The sequence below is a fragment of the Chelon labrosus genome, assembly GCF_963514085.1.
Source record: "Chelon labrosus genome assembly, chromosome: 18".
Classification (NCBI taxonomy): domain Eukaryota; kingdom Metazoa; phylum Chordata; class Actinopteri; order Mugiliformes; family Mugilidae; genus Chelon; species Chelon labrosus.
The window spans coordinates 3,999,862-4,016,102 of record NC_140351.1 but is presented as its reverse complement, the minus strand read 5'-3'; the positions used below and the strand labels follow the sequence as shown (position 1 = coordinate 4,016,102).

Here is a 16,241-nt window from a genome sequence, read left to right as displayed (position 1 = left end):
AAGACTCAGACTATTGTTTCTGTGCTCCTCTCTGAAAATGGCAACCTCACCTTTCTCTGAACCTAGGAAGTCTTTCACAAAAATGTCTCTTTCTCTTATCATGGTGCACATTTAAATGCGTTTTTTTTATAACCATATTCAAAGTCAAAAAGAGCTTCACACACACACACGTATGTAGATGCAGGTCTGAGGATGTTGTGATCCTAAAGCAGACAGATGGAAAGTCTGTTGGGAGGGGGGGCGGGGGCCCAGAGGTGAGGCATATGTGGGCTCCTGAAAGCCCTTTGGCTAACCCACTTTGGTTGACCCTTACATGCTGCACACACACACACACACACACACACCTTTCCAGAGTGAAATATCCATTAATGCCATTCTCTGATTCTCTTCTGATGAGTTCACCACAACCCCACCCTCCTGTCTACCTCCAGTCTACTCTCAGTCTGTTGTTTTTAATCAGAGAACACGTAGGCAGGGTTTTAAGTGTGTAGGTGGCTTCAGTCTGTATCTGTGCAGTTTTACAGAAGGTAAAAAAAAAAAATATGATTAATCCCAGAAGAGAAAATAAACCAGTCAGTCTGAAAACAAGTGTCCAGCTCTAGACACTGGTGTGAACTCAGATACATCTAAAAAAGAATGAACTCATTAAATTATTATTATTATATCCCTTATGCCTCCAAAACAGTTGGGACTCATCAGAGAATGGACATGGGCCTTCTGAGGGTGTCCTGTGGTGTCTGGCTACAGGATGTTGTTAGTGGGGGGGCCTTTGAGGGGAGGGGCCTCTGTGGATCATCCCACAGATGCTTGATCAGTTTGGGATCTAGTGAATTTGGAGGCCAGGTCAACACCTTGTGCTGTTCTTCATGTTTTTTTGAGTTGTTCCTAAAGTGTTTTTGTGGCTGCATCCTGCTCAAGGAGTGTCATTGCTATGGGGTGGGGGTGCCTGGTCTGGTCTAGGTGGGTGCTACATGTCTAAGTAACATCCACACCAATGAATGCCAGGTCCAGAAGTTTCTCAGCAGAACACTGAACTGTCACATGATGGTTTAAATGTTATTCACTTCTCCTGTCAGTGGTTTTAATGTTGTGGCTGATCGGTGCATGTATGGAAAAAAAAAACATTCCAACAACCGTGTCCTCAACAAAGCATATATTTTTATTCTCATAAACATCAGGTTCATCAGGTACATAAACAGTTACGAGCACAAACACTTTCAGTCTTTTATTATTTTGACACAGTCAACACATCGCATCACCTAATGTGGGACTTATTTTCTATTTTTATTTATTTAGTTAGTTTTTTTTTTGTTTTTTTTTATTATTTTCCGACTTGTGCCGACGGTCGTCTTGTGTTTCTCGTGTAGCTGAGGAAAAGAAGAGTCTGAGCCTTAATCCTGTCACTTCCTGGTTTGCGTTGAGGGCTCGAAAACAAAAGGGCAACTCACCGATGAACGCCGGGACGCCTCCGCCTCCGCCTGCTGGACGTCGGTGCGTTGCCCTTCGCTCACAGCCCTGCGTTTTGTGTCAGACACGTAAGGACAGCTCTGCATGGCTTTTGTTGCCAGTGGTTGGCAATGATATAATATATATATGCATCTCAGTCTCCTCCTCCAATGTGACAGAACAAAGCAGCTGATTCACTAGTTACTCTATGTAAATATATATATCATTTTTCTCAATATATCTATATAATCTATCTATAGAATAAGTCTATATAGCATGTATATATATGTTTTTATATATATATATATATACTTTTGGTAGGGTTTTTAAAACATTCAGGTACATTCACTTGACCCTGTGACTCTTTTTTTTTTTTCTTCATATGAAAGATAAAACACAGACAAAAATGTTAACAGAGCTACCTGCCATGTAGTAACGGGACGCCCCGACCAAGAAACACACACACACACACACACACACACAAAAAAAAATCATAATAAAAAAAAACTCATAAGAAGCAAACGTAACAAATGTCTCAGTGCTGGTTCCAATCACGAGCATAAATATACTAAAAGACCTCTGGTTTAATCTAGAATATAAAATAGCATATTTTTCTGGACTTGACGACAGTTTATATTAACTCTGGTCAGAGTCGGGGGTGCACACGGTTCCACAGGTGCGTACATGAGCTGGTCGACAACAGGCATTCATTCATCTCCTCTAACTCAACGAACAGTATTCTGTCAAGTGCTTTTTTTTTTTTTTTTTTTTTTTGCTTTTTTGTTTTTCTGTCGAGAAAAGCCTAAAATGCAAAACTCACTTCTACAATCACTAGTGTGAATAGACCCTTGGCATGTCACAGAATACACATATAGGCATTAATCAACAAGTCAAGAAGATAGAACTCGGCCCACAGAGGACGATGATAAGCCACGTTACGCATAAACACCGATTTCTTTTACTTCTTCTTCTTCTTTTTTTTTTTGTTTGTTTCCAAGAAAGGCAACAAGGATGTCACTTGGGTGCTGGTTAGGAAAGTGTTCCTTCGTGGGTCCAGGTTGAAAATACGGACCCTCCTCGTTCTGTAAGACCGTGAGGTGGAAGTTCAAGTCATAGCTGAACATTTTGAGGAACATCCCGGCGAAGGAGTTGTGCAGAAACCGATTTTCTGTTTAATCTGTTGTAATCCAAGGCCAGTGGATAAATAAATTGTCCGCCAGTGTGATAGTAGACCTTTTTGTTTTAACAATTCATTCCATCCTAATTAATAAATGTTTTTCTCACTTTCCAAGCCGTGGTGTCTAGCCATGCAGATTTGGTGGTTTCAGTTGTCATCTTCTGAGATTTCTGATACTGTCTGCAAAAAAACAAAAATAAAAAAAATGAAGGTAAATGGAACGTCTTTGCGGCGCTCACATCTAAAAAGAAACTGAGTTTGGGCGTCCATGTGGGTTAGAAGTCAAGCCGCTTAAAAGGAAAACAGTTCTGTTGCACGTCATCTAAAGCCACTAATAATCTGTAAAACAACACCAGCTGCAGCAAGATATAAATGGATGCTAATGGTACAAATGTGAGTTTTTAATAAAGTGATCTAGCTGAGAAAGCTGCAATAACTTTTTGGTTAAAGAAACTACAACAAAAAGGAAAGGAATAATAAACGAGAGGGAAAGTGAAGACTGTAACCAGCCATCTCAAAAAACAAGCCCGTACCACCAAATGATCTGCACGGCCAGATTGATTAAAGGATGAAACGACCCTTTACCAGATATACTGTTGTCATTTAGGTTATAAATTACCCTCTTAATAACATTTAAATAACCAGTAGAAAAAAATAATCATCTAACTTCCAACAGGATTTTAAATACATACCTCAGAACAAAAACAAAAACATCCCAGAACAGAACAGTGCAATCAAAATACTATGAAAAATTATATTGTTTATAAAACTGGATTCTCTGACCTAGTGAGAATATCCCTTAAGAGTTGTAACACGAAGATCAATTTTCACCGTGGGTTTGATTTTGTTTTTTCTTCTTTTTTTGGACCAAGTCAAATGTCACAGCTGGTGAAAGATGAAGCTAGTGCTAAAAGACGTAAGAGAGACTCTCTATCCCTGTGCTGCTGATTGTTAGGACTAAGTGAGTACGAGGAGGAGGAGGAACCGCGATGAAGGGCTCCATGGGCTAAGCTGGCTAGTGTGGGCTCGGAGCGGGAGTGTTCAGATCGCCGTCTGCCTCGCCCTCTTCGTGGCCGGAGTAGGAGCTCAGGGCGTCCCACAGCAGGCCGGGCTGCTCACAGTGGTGGCGACTCCTCCAGTGCTCCATAACCTCCTCTTTAGTGTTCAGCACCTCGCTGCAGAGCACACAGTTAAAAGCTGCACCCGCTGCGAGGACGCCGAGGCCTCCGCCGCTTTCCGGTGACGAGAACGTCCCGCTGTCCTCCCCCTCGCTTCCGCGGTGGTGGGACATGATGTGCCTCTTGAGCTTGGAGAAGGAGAAGAATTCCTCATCGCAGCTGCCGCACTTGACCAGGTTGCGCCTCTCGTTGAGCTGGCGCCAGTAGTGCGCGGCGTGCTTCACCAGCTCGTTCTCGGCCTCGCGGCCCCCCCGTGGAGGCTGGCCGTCGTGAAGCCGAATGTGCACCTCCTCCCCGTGCACATAAAGCAAATGCATCTTCATGTCGGCAAAGGTGGGAGTGATAGCTTGGCAGCGGCCACATTTAATCTGCAGCTCCACAGGGTCTTCATGATCCTGTTCATCAGATGGATCCGGGGAGTGGGCCCTGGTGAGGAAAATATCAGTTAATCACAAGCTTTAATCTGGAAATTGATGTAATTATAATCTCAATCGATAATAATCTCACCCCTCCACAGACATGTCGTCCTCATGGTGACTGATTGACGGCTCCACGGTCAGCACCACCTTGTGGACCTCCCTCAGATGACTGAAGTACACCCCCACATATCCGAAGGACTTCTCGCAGAACTCGCAGCTCAAAGCCCGACGTGGTCGTACCTCGGAGTGGTGAAGCTTCATGTGCGTGCTGAGGCTGCCCGAGTGAGCGTAGGCCTTGCGGCACACGGGGCAGATGTAGGGCCGACTGTTGGTGTGACTGTTCATGTGGCTCTGGAGGTGATGCTTGAACTGGAAACAGCGGCTGCAGGTCGGGCATCGGTGGAGCGGACGGCTTCCTATGAACAGCCGTGGGTGGGAGCCGCCTCTCAGGTGGAGGGTAACCGGCGCCGCTTGGGGAGGACAGTCCAGGGCCTTCGTTGTGGTAGTGTTGGGGAGTTGGTGACCAAGTATGAGCTCCTGTTCTTGGCCATCTGGGGTGATGGCAGGTAAACTAACTAGTTGAGGAACTGTCTCCATGACCAACATGGGCTTGGGTCGAATACTGCGGTATTTCTTTGATATATCCACTTCCTTTTGTTTGGAGCTGGGAACAACTGCTGGCGATTTCTCAGGAACCCTTCTGCGAAAGAAAGACAACGACCTCTTCTTGCGGGCCTCAAAGGCTAAGATGTCTTCCATTGTCTTTCTTTTTCTTCCTCTCTTCTTGCCAGGTGGTTTCTGGAGGGTTCCCACAACGGGCATGAGTGTGTTCTTGGCCTGCGACTGAGTACTGGAGTTTGGCACCCGGTTGTGACTCAAGGCTTCAGGTGTTTCAAAGGTCTTGGATTTAGCATCTAAGGGGTTTTTAAGTCCTGCCTGTGAAGAGAGGGTTTTCTTCTCTGGGGATAAACTGTTGAGCTTGGCAGCTGGGATGAGACTGCTCTTCATTTTAGAGTAGGGCAAGATAGGGAGTTTACCCTTAGGTGGGGATGGGATAATCTGGACCGCTTTGCTGAAGATGGCCGGGGACAGGACTGTGATACTGCTCTGGGGCTGAGCAGCAGCTGGCTTTGATTGACACAGCCTCACTGTAGTCTTCCTTTCCTCTGGGGATTTCCCTGGGGAGGTCTTGACAGCAGTAGTAGGGTACTGGAGACTCTGAATAAGACCAGTAGCTGCAGGTCGTTCAGAGCCATCTGGCACTCGCTCCAACTGAGAACCAGGGTAGAGGACAGCATTGTCTGGTAGAAGAGCGGTGACAGAGATGTCAGAGGAGGCTGGATCAATGAAAATGACTTGCTCTGAGGGCTCCTCTTTGGGCACTAGGGTTTCCTTTGTGTGCTTGGTCTCTTTCTTCATCGCCGTTGATCCTCCAGTCTCCACCGTCTTGGTCTGCACTGCCACAGAAACGTTTGAGGCTGTTTTCGCCCTGGCAGCTGTCAGTGGAGATTTGGCCTTATCCTGGGTCCCTTTGCTCCTCACTGGCTGGTATCTGGGAATGGGCAACTTGAGGTTCTTCTGGATCGACTGGGTTTGCTGCGGCGTCTGAGACGAGACAGAAGGGGGCAGCGCCACCAGGGAGAATGTGCCATCTTGACCTGCTATTTGCATCAGTGCATAGTTTTGGGTGGGCACGATGATGGACTTTGGGCTGGAGGCGGTGGTGGCCTCGGGGAGGGCGGACGGAGGCTGGCAGGACAGGACCGCAGGGGAGGGGGAGGGCACCACTGCCGGGGCCTTGGGGGCAATGCTTCGAAACTGAAGGCTCTTCATCTGACGGGCTGGACTCGCTCGCTACCAACTAAAACACACAAGCACAAAAAAGAAAAACATTTCTGTCAGTTATTATTATCAGTCTTAAACTTCCCTCAAAACCTTGAACCTCAGGCTTATATATCAACGCTGCAGCAACAGCATCATGTGTGAACTAGGGTTAGAGAAATATTTACAGAAACCTGATGAACCGCTGCTAGTTTGCTGCAATGACCCACTGGGCTCGTCACCTGTCTTCTTTGAGGCGTCCATGTTGTTACTGTCATGTGAAAAATGACTGGTCGACTAGTCTGTACAACCCCTAGTGTGAATGCATGCTTCTGTCTGTACTATCTAACACCATTAACAGGAATAACTCAGATGCTGGCATGGTTTCTTGGTCTCGTCTGAAGCTGCCAACATCATTAATATAAATGTGACCTCTCTGCAGAAGGTCGAAAGGTCTTTTAATAGAGGCCATTACTCTGCAACCCAAGCAGGACAGAAGCAAACATGCACCGTCAAAAATACAGTCATCTGCACAAGTGTGACAAGCTGTCTTATTACTCATGTCTCTCTGGTCGCAAACAGCAGACTCCCTCTCCCCCCAGGCTAAGGACAAACTGCCCCCTTTGATATGGGCTCAGCATGCAGCCGTGGTACATGCTGAGGATCTGTGGGGGGCTCCTTGTACCTCCCCTCACTTCCTGGAAGGATCAGCCAGTGGAGCGTGAAAGCTGCCCAACGGCAGGATCTCTACCAGATGAAGAGGGGGCTCCCCTCTCATCTTGTCTTCACCTGACCGGCACTCTAACCTGGCCGAAGGCAACGAGGATGCCCCGGGATTTACTTCATCATCCCTTGTTCACAAATAACATTTCACGGTCGCCCAGTGGGGAGGGAGGCTTTTCCTTTCTCACAGTGCTGATACAAAATACTGCTGAAGTCCACGGGGGAAACTCTAACCTCAGAGTGAGGTTTTAAACAAGTCCTTATTATCTCAATCTACCGAACAGTTTCCATCCATCAATCATAAGCCACAGGTATGGTTTTAAAAACAAAAAAAGGCGAAATTGCCTTCGTGTATATCAGTGCTGTATCTTTATATCAAAAGGAGGGAGAGATTACAGTGGAAACCTTCAAAGGGCCTAATTGTGAACAGACTCCGAGGTTTGAATTTAACATTATGACCCGAGTCTCAATTGCGGCATTTGATGCAGGCAGACTTCCAACTCCATTCCGTAATGCTAATCAGCATAAAAGTGCCACAATCTGGAGGTGTTACAAAAGGCAAAATAATTTCATACAAAAAAAAAGAAAGCCTCGCTATTCACTTTAAAAGAAAAGGACCTTTTTACCTTCAAAAGAATGACGAGGGGAAAAACAGCAGTGAAGGGCATATTGTTTAACAGCTGGAAGTGTTTCTGTGCAGAGAGATTATTTATACAGTACCCATACCGCATTACGACTCCATAAAACTGGAGATATTCCTCCTCTGTGTGGATAGTTGATTCCCGTTTGACTGTGACTTTGGCTGAAGGCAGAGTGGAATAAAACCATGGGATATGTCTTCCTCTGGACGTTTGATGTAGGTATAAAAATAAAAATAAAAAAGGAATGGGGGCAATGCTTGTCGATTACTTCTGCAACGTCAAAGTATACAGCTGGATACGAGGGGTGGAAAAAGTGTGTATCAACAGCCGAGGAAGGAGCTGTAATCCTTTGGTCACAGACGATTCAGCAGACATCACCTGACACCAAGTCAGCTCGCAAAAACAAATCCATCTTTACAAAGTCTGATTGTCTCATTCCACACGGAAAATAGCACTGGAACAGTGTGGTCAGTGTAGGGAAGTACTGCGTTTGAACTTTTGTTACTTGAAAACATCTAATATTTCAAGAAACTGAACAGAACTAGGTATTAGACATCAGGGAGAAAACGCAATAAGGATTTGCCAAAGATGTCAGAGTTATTTGCTGCAGAAGGAGAGTGTGAGAATTAAAATAATAAATAATTCTTACACAATGCTTCTGCACAATGAATACATGCTGTTAATAAAATGCAATGGTAAGAGTCAAATAACATGTGTAGCGCTGCCACTCCAAACCATGCAAAGGAGGCACTACATGAAATATATCAGGAGATCACCAAAGTGCCAAACATTCATCATCTGGGAACCATTAAAGTCTGCACACAAAGCTGTGCCAGTCCAAATAGTAAAAGTTTATATTTCTCAGAGGGTTAAGAAGAGTTTGACCTGCTGGTGCAACAAAACAAGAAGTGAGAGAGTGGGATCAACATTTATTTAAATTCATCCTCTGAGGGACAATGAACGGATAATTAACAGACTTTCAACAACACTTTAGTCTTTTCTAGCGACCATTTAAAGGAGCGTGTTTTTTCAATGAATGAATTAATCAAGCAGAACTCAGCTTATGTAATAGGACATCAGATCAATCATTGTGACCAGGAGCCCAACTCCAAATGTGGTCTGAGCGACTGGATCCAGATTGTGTCCTCAGTGTGCCTTGGGTTTGTTCAGACCACAACTTTGAGTTAGGTTTGAACTGCAAGCTAGCTCTGAACTGTAAGCTAAGTGTGAACTTTGAGCTCTGACCTTTAAGCTAGCTCTGAACTGTAATCTAGGTTTGAACTTGAGCTAGGTCTGAACAGTAAGCTAGCTCTGAACTGTAAGCTAAGTGTGAACTTTGAGCTCTGAACTTTAAGCTAGTTCTGAACTGTAATCTAGGTTTGAACTTGAGCTAGGTCTGAACAGTAAGCTAGCTCTGAACTGTAAGCTAAGTGTGAACTTTGAGCTCTGAACTTTAAGGTAGTTCTGAACTGTAATCTAGGTTTGAACTTGAGCTAGGTCTGAACAGTAAGCTAGCTCTGAACTGTAAGCTAAGTGTGAACTTTAAGCTAGGTCTAAACTTTAAGCTAGGTCTGAACTTTAAGCTAGTTCTGGACTTTAAAATAGGTCTGGACTTTAAGCTAGCTCTGAACTTTAGCCAGGTTTGAACTGTAAGATAGCTCTGAACTGTAAGCTAGGTCTGAACTTTAAAATAGGTCTGGACTTTAAGCTAGCTTTGAACTGTAAGATAGCTTTGAACTGTAAGATAGGTTTGAACTGTAAGCTAGGTTTGAACTGTAAACTAGATATGAACTGTAAGCTAGGTTTAAACTTTAGGCTAGGTCTGAATTTTAAGCTAGCTTTGATCTGTAAGCTAGGTCTGAACTGTAAGCTTAGTTTGAACTTAAATTAGGTTTGAGCTTTGAGCTAGGTCTGAACTGTAAGATAGGTCGTAACTGTAAGCTAGGTCTGAACTTAAGCTAGGTCTGAATTTTAAGGTAAGTTTGAACTTTAAGATAGATCTGGACTGTAAGTTAGGTCTGAACTTTAAGCTATGTCTGAACTTTAAGCTAGGTCTGAACTTTAAGCTAGGTCTGAACTGTAAGCTACACTTATACTAGCGTTACAGCCAACCAAACTTCCTCCATCCACAAAACGTTTGTCAGGGAGAGTTGGTCTGGAGTCACTCCATTGGGAACTGATTATGCTCCAGCAAAGATCTACCGAGCCGTTTAGGCTGGCTTTATGTGTAACCCTGACCCTAACCCCAACCTGATTGGCTGTAGGGCTATCCAGTTGTGTGCAGAGCATTTTTTTTCCTCTGGTTCAAACGCACCTCATAATGAAATCCAAATACCATGTTACTAGACTCATATGATGAGAACTGAGTCTGGATACGCCTGGCAATGCTGGTACAACAGGGAAGTGACACTGATGATGGCACAGCCCCAGGCCACAGCTAGTTAGCCAGTATGCTGAAACTATCAATGACTCTGTCTTCTTTACTGGTGGAGGCCAGGAAATAAAAAAGCACCCGGGGCTACGTTATCTCCAGGCTTTTTTGTTCTCATTTCACCAACTCTTTCCATTTTGTCTTCCCCCTCTATGTTTGTCTGTTCTGTTCTTCAGTTAAGCCACATGGAAGAGGTAAAAGAGACACGTGAAAGAAAAGAAAAGGAAGACGAGCAGGCGAGGGTTTGTTCACTTGTTGATGTAACGGTGGCAGCTGACTTGTCATTCTTAAGTCTCCTCAGGTGGTTCTTGTGGTATTCAAGCACAGAAAAAAAAGAGAAACCAAACAGGAGAAAAGCCAGAGCCACAGATGCTTAAGAGCCACATCCATAAACGCTTGTCAGCTCATAATGATCCTGATACCGCCGGAAGAACAGCAGAGATGCTACAGTCAAGGACGGAGACAAAACAAAAGCTATAAATATATGAACACATGGTAATCACTCTAATTTCCTCGACTAGGATACTCGAATACAAAACATGGGCTCAGTTTGAAGTTAGTCAAGGGTTTTTGCTTAAGATTCATTTTAAAGAAACGGTTGAACCACAGGAAATATAAAAGACGTCCAAGCAAGTTTAGGTATTTGTTAAAGCCACACAAATGAGAGACATTTAAAGAAAGTTTTCAGCCACCTTGATAGCATCAGATTCCCACCATTAACTATGAAATTAAGCCAGGCGATGAACAGAGTCTGGTTTCTGCTCAGGCTGAACATTTTCATCCTAAAATCAGGGTACGACCCTTACTTGGAGTTTGACAAGAACACGAGAAACCGTTTCCGTGTCCTGGAAACAGACATCATGTTGAGAATTTCTATTTTCTGTTTCATCCGACCAGAGAATCCTTTTCCTTATGCTCTATGAATAATTTAAACTCCAGCTCCAGGTACACAGTTTCAGGTCTTTCACTGAGTCATGTCCTCGGTCTATCCACTCTAAGGTCTGACTGACTAATGCTGCGTTCACACTATGAGACATAAAAGTTACAAAACGACCAGACGAGTGGCGAGCTACAAAGTGTTGCTCATGCTCTCGTAGCGGTTGTTAGGCGTCGTCTGTCTGTTTGAAATTTTGACCTCGCATTAACATCTGATCTGAGGATTGTAACAGCCGCCATCTCTAATGGATTGAATGTGCTGTTTCAGAACCAAGAACAGAGCTGTTTTATGTGTGCGTCATGACTTGTGCTCGAATTTGAGATGTTTTGATTTGATTTTGTAATTACGGGTTATTGTGCGATACTTATAAAAGTGAAAGCATCTGAATACTTTCTGAAGATGGCTCACAGGACTCTTGTAATGTCCTGTGTCCTTAAACTACAAACCTGCCTCACTTTAAATGTTACTGAGATCTGAGAAGCCTCCTCTTGACTCGAGAGGGAATAACACAACAAGGCGAGGGGAGAGGTCACAGATGCTACTCAATCTGCTGCTGGATTTGAAATGCCGACCGCTCTAATCTGACCGGGGTCAGAGGTCAGGGCCGGGGTGATGCAAAAACCTGGTTTCTGGAGAGAATGCAGGAGGCCGAGGGAGAGAGAGAAGAAAAAGGGGGTGTTTGTGTGTGCGTTTCTGGGGGGGTGGTGGTCCACAGAGACAGATTATCAGGTAAAGCTAGAGGGGTGAGAGGTGAGGATCTGCTGTTTATGCTGGAAACAGGTCAGGGTTGAGCAGGAGGGCAGTGTGGGGACGGGCCAGGCATCCACCTGGAATGGAATGAAATGGTGTAAACACAAAAAGCTCACACTCTCAAACCTGGACCCGGGTCACATGAAGAGGTGGCTCCAGCCAAAGACTGATGGGCTGACCAGCCAAAACAACCCTAGCTATTGTTCGCCGCTAATGCAAGTTAGTGAGAGGTGAACGCGCTGCTGTGTGAAAAGTCAAAACATGGAGAGCATTGTGTTTGGGTAGCATCCCCCGATGCATTCTCTGGTTTTGCTTTTAGCCAGCTACTCTTTAAACTGCAGACTCCGGCATTCTGCTCCCAGCCAGGAAATCCAAATCCAAGACAGACTGATTTTATTTGGTTTTGAAAGTTAGACTCCAAAGTCCTATTTGCACGGGACTAGTTTTACCTGGGGACCTTTAGTCATTCGTAATAATTGCAGAAGTTTCTATTCTTTTTTTTTTTTTTAAAGAGTTGTGTTTGATTGATTTGCTTTTGTTTCTGCCTCTTTTCAGTCAAGAATTATGAAGGCTGTTATATAAATCAAAGCGTGGACAGATGTTTGGGTGCAAAGTCAAGATGTCACGGAATGCAGACCCTAAAAGAAAAGCACAAGCTCAAGAACGAAATCTTGCAGGATGATGAGATGGATGACAGGCGTGGCAGCATATTTTGAGGTGTTGGATTTTATTTATTGATGCATCAGTGTTTTGCAGATGTAAATACTGACAGGTATTTCGTAGATTCGTTTTTTATGATTAATCCAAATCTGCAGAGTAACTAAAGCTGTCTGACGTATACTGACTTTAACATGGAGGGGAAGCAGAAAGTAGCAGAGACACAACCAAGGATAACGTCAGTAAATCTTACTTATCCGGTAAGAATGCGCCACAACAAAACACAGATTTGCACGGGACTAGTTTTACCTGGGGACGTCTAGCGACATTTGTAAAGTGAAAATGACCTTCCCTGTTTCCCCTAAGACCGAGGTCTACGTTATTTTAAGGCGTTTTGTTTCTTTGGCTGCTTTCTTTCTGCCTCTTTTCAGTCAAGAACTATGAAGGCCGTGTTGAAAAATCAAAGTTTGGTCAGATGTTTGGGTGCAAAGTTGAGATGTTGCTGTCAGCATGCACTAACACAGAAAAAAGCAATTTTTGCAAAGTAACTCATAGAGGTGAGGTAGGATAATAAAGCAGAAAAGACATTATAAGGGATAAAGTCAGTAAATTTGAGTAAAACACAAAGTTCTAAATCACATGACGTCCTCAGGTAAAACTTTTCCTGTGCAAATAGGGCTTCAATCTCATCTGATCATCTTGCAGCAGATATTGAGGAAGGTGATGTAGTTTAAAGTTGGGGGAAGCAGAGCACCGAGCAGAGGAGGAGTGTGAGGTTTGTTATCTTTCTTGTAGGTGAGAGTTGATGCTCATCTGGGACTCGCAGATAGAGCCTTGAGACGGAGGGGGTCTGGAATGAAGCGTATGTCTATGTGGGAGGAAGGGCTAAAAAAACCCAGCAGAGGCCAAGCTCCCCCCAGGTTTTAGCCCAGATGAAAGGCCAGGATCTGGGCTAGATAAGAGGGCAGAGCACGGGGGGTCGGGGCCAGCCGGCTGTGAGAAGCCATGTCCAGCGGCCATCTTTCACCAGAACCCCTCCCTCTTTCTCTCTCTCTCTCACACACACACAAATACAAAAACACACACATATACACAGCATGTGGGATAAGTAAAAATACTCAGAGGTGGTTAAAAAGTTGTCGTTAACTAAAACTAAACATGGTCCGTGAACGCCGCAGCCCACGAGGAAATTAGCTCATCCCAATTTTATTTTTTCCTCCTGAATGAGCTCAAAGAGTTATCTGTGCTCGATTGCTTCTCCCTGCACGCATGCTAACTGCTCATCTTTGCTCTGCAGCCTAAGGTGTACTTGTGAGTTATGCAGCTATGTGCGTGTGTGAGTGTGTATTTAAATGTGTGTGTGCTCATATGTGTGCGTGCATGCCGGGGAGCTGGGGTCTGGAGCGAAAGCGGTCATGAGGAAAATGAAATCAGTGTTTGCAGAGGTCCCCGTTTCATCCCAGAGGTCTGCCGAACGAGAGAGAGCCAAGGAGGAGAGAGCACCAACACACACACCCAAACACACACATAAACACACAATGATCGGTGAGTTGGTAGCATCCAGCTGCTCATTTCACCTTTTTCTTTTTTTTTTCTTTTTTACACCGGACAACAAACAGTGAAAGGTGTTGCAAGAGAGAATATTAGAGCACCATATGGTATGCAGCGCTCGCAACGCAAGACACACACACACAAAACACACACAATCGTATGTCATCCACTGTCACCTGAGCAAATCAATGCAAAGGGAGAAATCCATTCCAATTAGGATCCGGCTGCTCTGCCCTGCATGTGGATGTAGATGAATCAATATAGAAATCCTGTTGCTAAACCGCCGTTCCTCGCGTCGACTCTTGATGTTTAGCTTCCTTTGGCTTTACATCTTAGAAATAAGGAAACAGAGGGACGTCCGGATCGGTTACTGATCTTTAAATAGTCAGTAAATGATCTTAAACGTCCTCTCCTGTAGATTCCTTGTCTTCTCCAAGAGTCGACCGGATTCAGTCCAATAAATCTTTCTGTCAAAGTTAATGTAGTGTGGAGAGGGTAGCTGGTACCTTGTGTTCTCTAGTCCACAAATGTTCTGGTCATCCAACGCTGCCATAAACTCCCTAACCCTCTCTGGAAGATTTCTCTCCTTGACGCCGTCTCCAGGAAACTTTTCTCTTCTTTTAAACGCTCAGTGTTTGTCACCAAACATCCACATTGCATTTGTTGCTAACTGCTGTCTGACTCACTTCATTTTCCAGAGTAAAGTTTTGGTTCCTCTTCTTCTTCTTCTTCAATTTCTGGCAGCTTTGATGCTACCCAACCTCCATTAAAGCAGCAGAAGAGGAAGATGCTGCAGGGGCGTGGTTTTGGTTCATGGCTGACCTAAAATTACTTGGAAACTACTTGGCTGAAGTCTGATCCGATCATTTTAAACGTTCCCTGATACCGATCAGGACATCCTTAGATCGATATGCACTGCCTGGCCAAAACAAAAGTCTCCACCTGGATTTAACTAAGCAAATAGGTACGAGCCTCCTATTGGATAATTACTGCATTGGTGATTATCTTTCAGCTGGAAACAAGTTATTTAACCCCAACTTTCTGTCTAACAGAGTAAAGTTCTTCCACACAGCAGACATGTTTAGTCCGTGACTTTGGTTCCTCTTCTTCTTAATTCTTTGGCAGCTTTGATGCTAAAACAGAAGAAGAAGAAGAAGCAGGAGGAGGAGGCCAGGTAGAAAACTCACTAGAGAAGCTGGACCCTCAATAAAAAAAAAAACAATCCCTTTGAAGGCAGGATGCTGTAAACCCCTGACAACCGGTGACCTTTGACCCGATGTCCAACAAGGCCATGTGTCACGGCCGGGAAGCTGCAACGTCCTCAATCATCCTCGGCTGCAGCTGAACCAAATGAGCATACGGCCGGCGGCTCCGAGCTGAGTGGCGTCGACGTGGAGCCGAGGTGACAGCGGCGTGGCCGAGTGTGTGCAAGCGCGCTCAAGGTCTAAAGTGTTAACGTAGCCCCCGCTACCACAACCCCCGGGCGCCCTCCCTCCCTCCCCCAGCACTGTGTTCTCCATCCAGACTTTGCTCAGCACTAAACCTTTACCTGACCTTTCCCTCCGCTGTGACATTTGGACTCTTCTGAATAGGTCAAACAGCACTAAAGAGTGGTGGAAAAATGAAGGGAGGGGCTGGAGGAGAAACAGAAAAGCAGCGTGAGAAGATGACAAGAAGTGTCGAAGAAGATGGAGAAACATTAATGAGAGGAAGTCAAGAGGAAAAGGAAAAGGTTTGGACTGTTTTAGCTTTTGCCAGTTGGGATTCAACTGGTAAATTATACACAACAACAAGACATCGTTCACTGTGACAGCTTGAAATGCCAAACTGCTGCAGTTAAGTCTATGAAATGGTAGTGGTGGCTCATCAGAGAATGGACATGGGCCTTCTGAGGGTGTCCTGTGGTGTCTGGCAACAAAATGTAGTTAGTGGTGGTCTTTGAGGGGAGGGTCCTCTGTGGATCATCCCAAAGATACTTGATCAGTTTGGCATCTAGTGAATTTGGAGGCCAGGTCAACACCTTGTGCTATTCTTCATGTCTTTATGAGGTACTCCTAAAGCGTTTTTGTGGCTGCATCCTGCTGAGGATGGCTGCTGCCACCAAGGAGTGTCATTGCTATGGGGTGGGGGTGCCTGGTCTGGTCTAGGTGGGTGCTACATGTCTAAGTAACATCCACACCAAAGAATGCCAGTTTCCAAAAAGTTTTCCAGCAGGACACTGACTTGTCACAAGACGGTCAATTGTTTTTAACTTCTGCTGTCAGTGGTCATAATGTTGTGGCTGATGAGTGTATTTCCTTTAATAAATGTGCAGTCACTGCTGTCAGGAAGTTGCGATGAGCTCATGCTGCTTACTGACCAAAGGAAATGATGTCATGCTAATATCACTTAAAAACACTGGTGGATGTTCGACACAGGACGCAGATAAAAAATGTTTTCAAGTCCAAAATAGGGAAACAAACAAAACCTCAAGAGGCGATTCCTTATTTATCGTTGACACATCTGCAAAA

The 16,241-nt window shown here is 44.7% G+C and overlaps 1 protein-coding gene across 2 annotated transcripts in view; it reads right to left on the bottom strand.

Moving 5' to 3' along the window:
* Positions 1-1,138: 1,138 nt before the first annotated feature.
* The window catches only part of znf438 (zinc finger protein 438), a 53,340-nt gene continuing 38,237 nt past the window's right edge, over positions 1,139-16,241 (bottom strand). The window contains exons 3-5 of one of the 2 annotated variants that reach the window (XR_014699600.1): positions 4,309-6,081; positions 3,407-4,227; positions 1,139-2,803 (exon numbers count right to left, since the gene is read on the bottom strand). Coding sequence is in view for 1 of the 2 variants with exons in the window: in XM_084566505.1 (XP_084422631.1) it covers positions 3,639-4,227; positions 4,309-6,053 (2,334 nt within the window). In the remaining variant the exon portion in view is untranslated. Of the gene's footprint in view, positions 4,228-4,308; positions 6,082-16,241 lie in introns of both variants that reach the window. The other variant, XM_084566505.1, reaches the window with a different exon arrangement.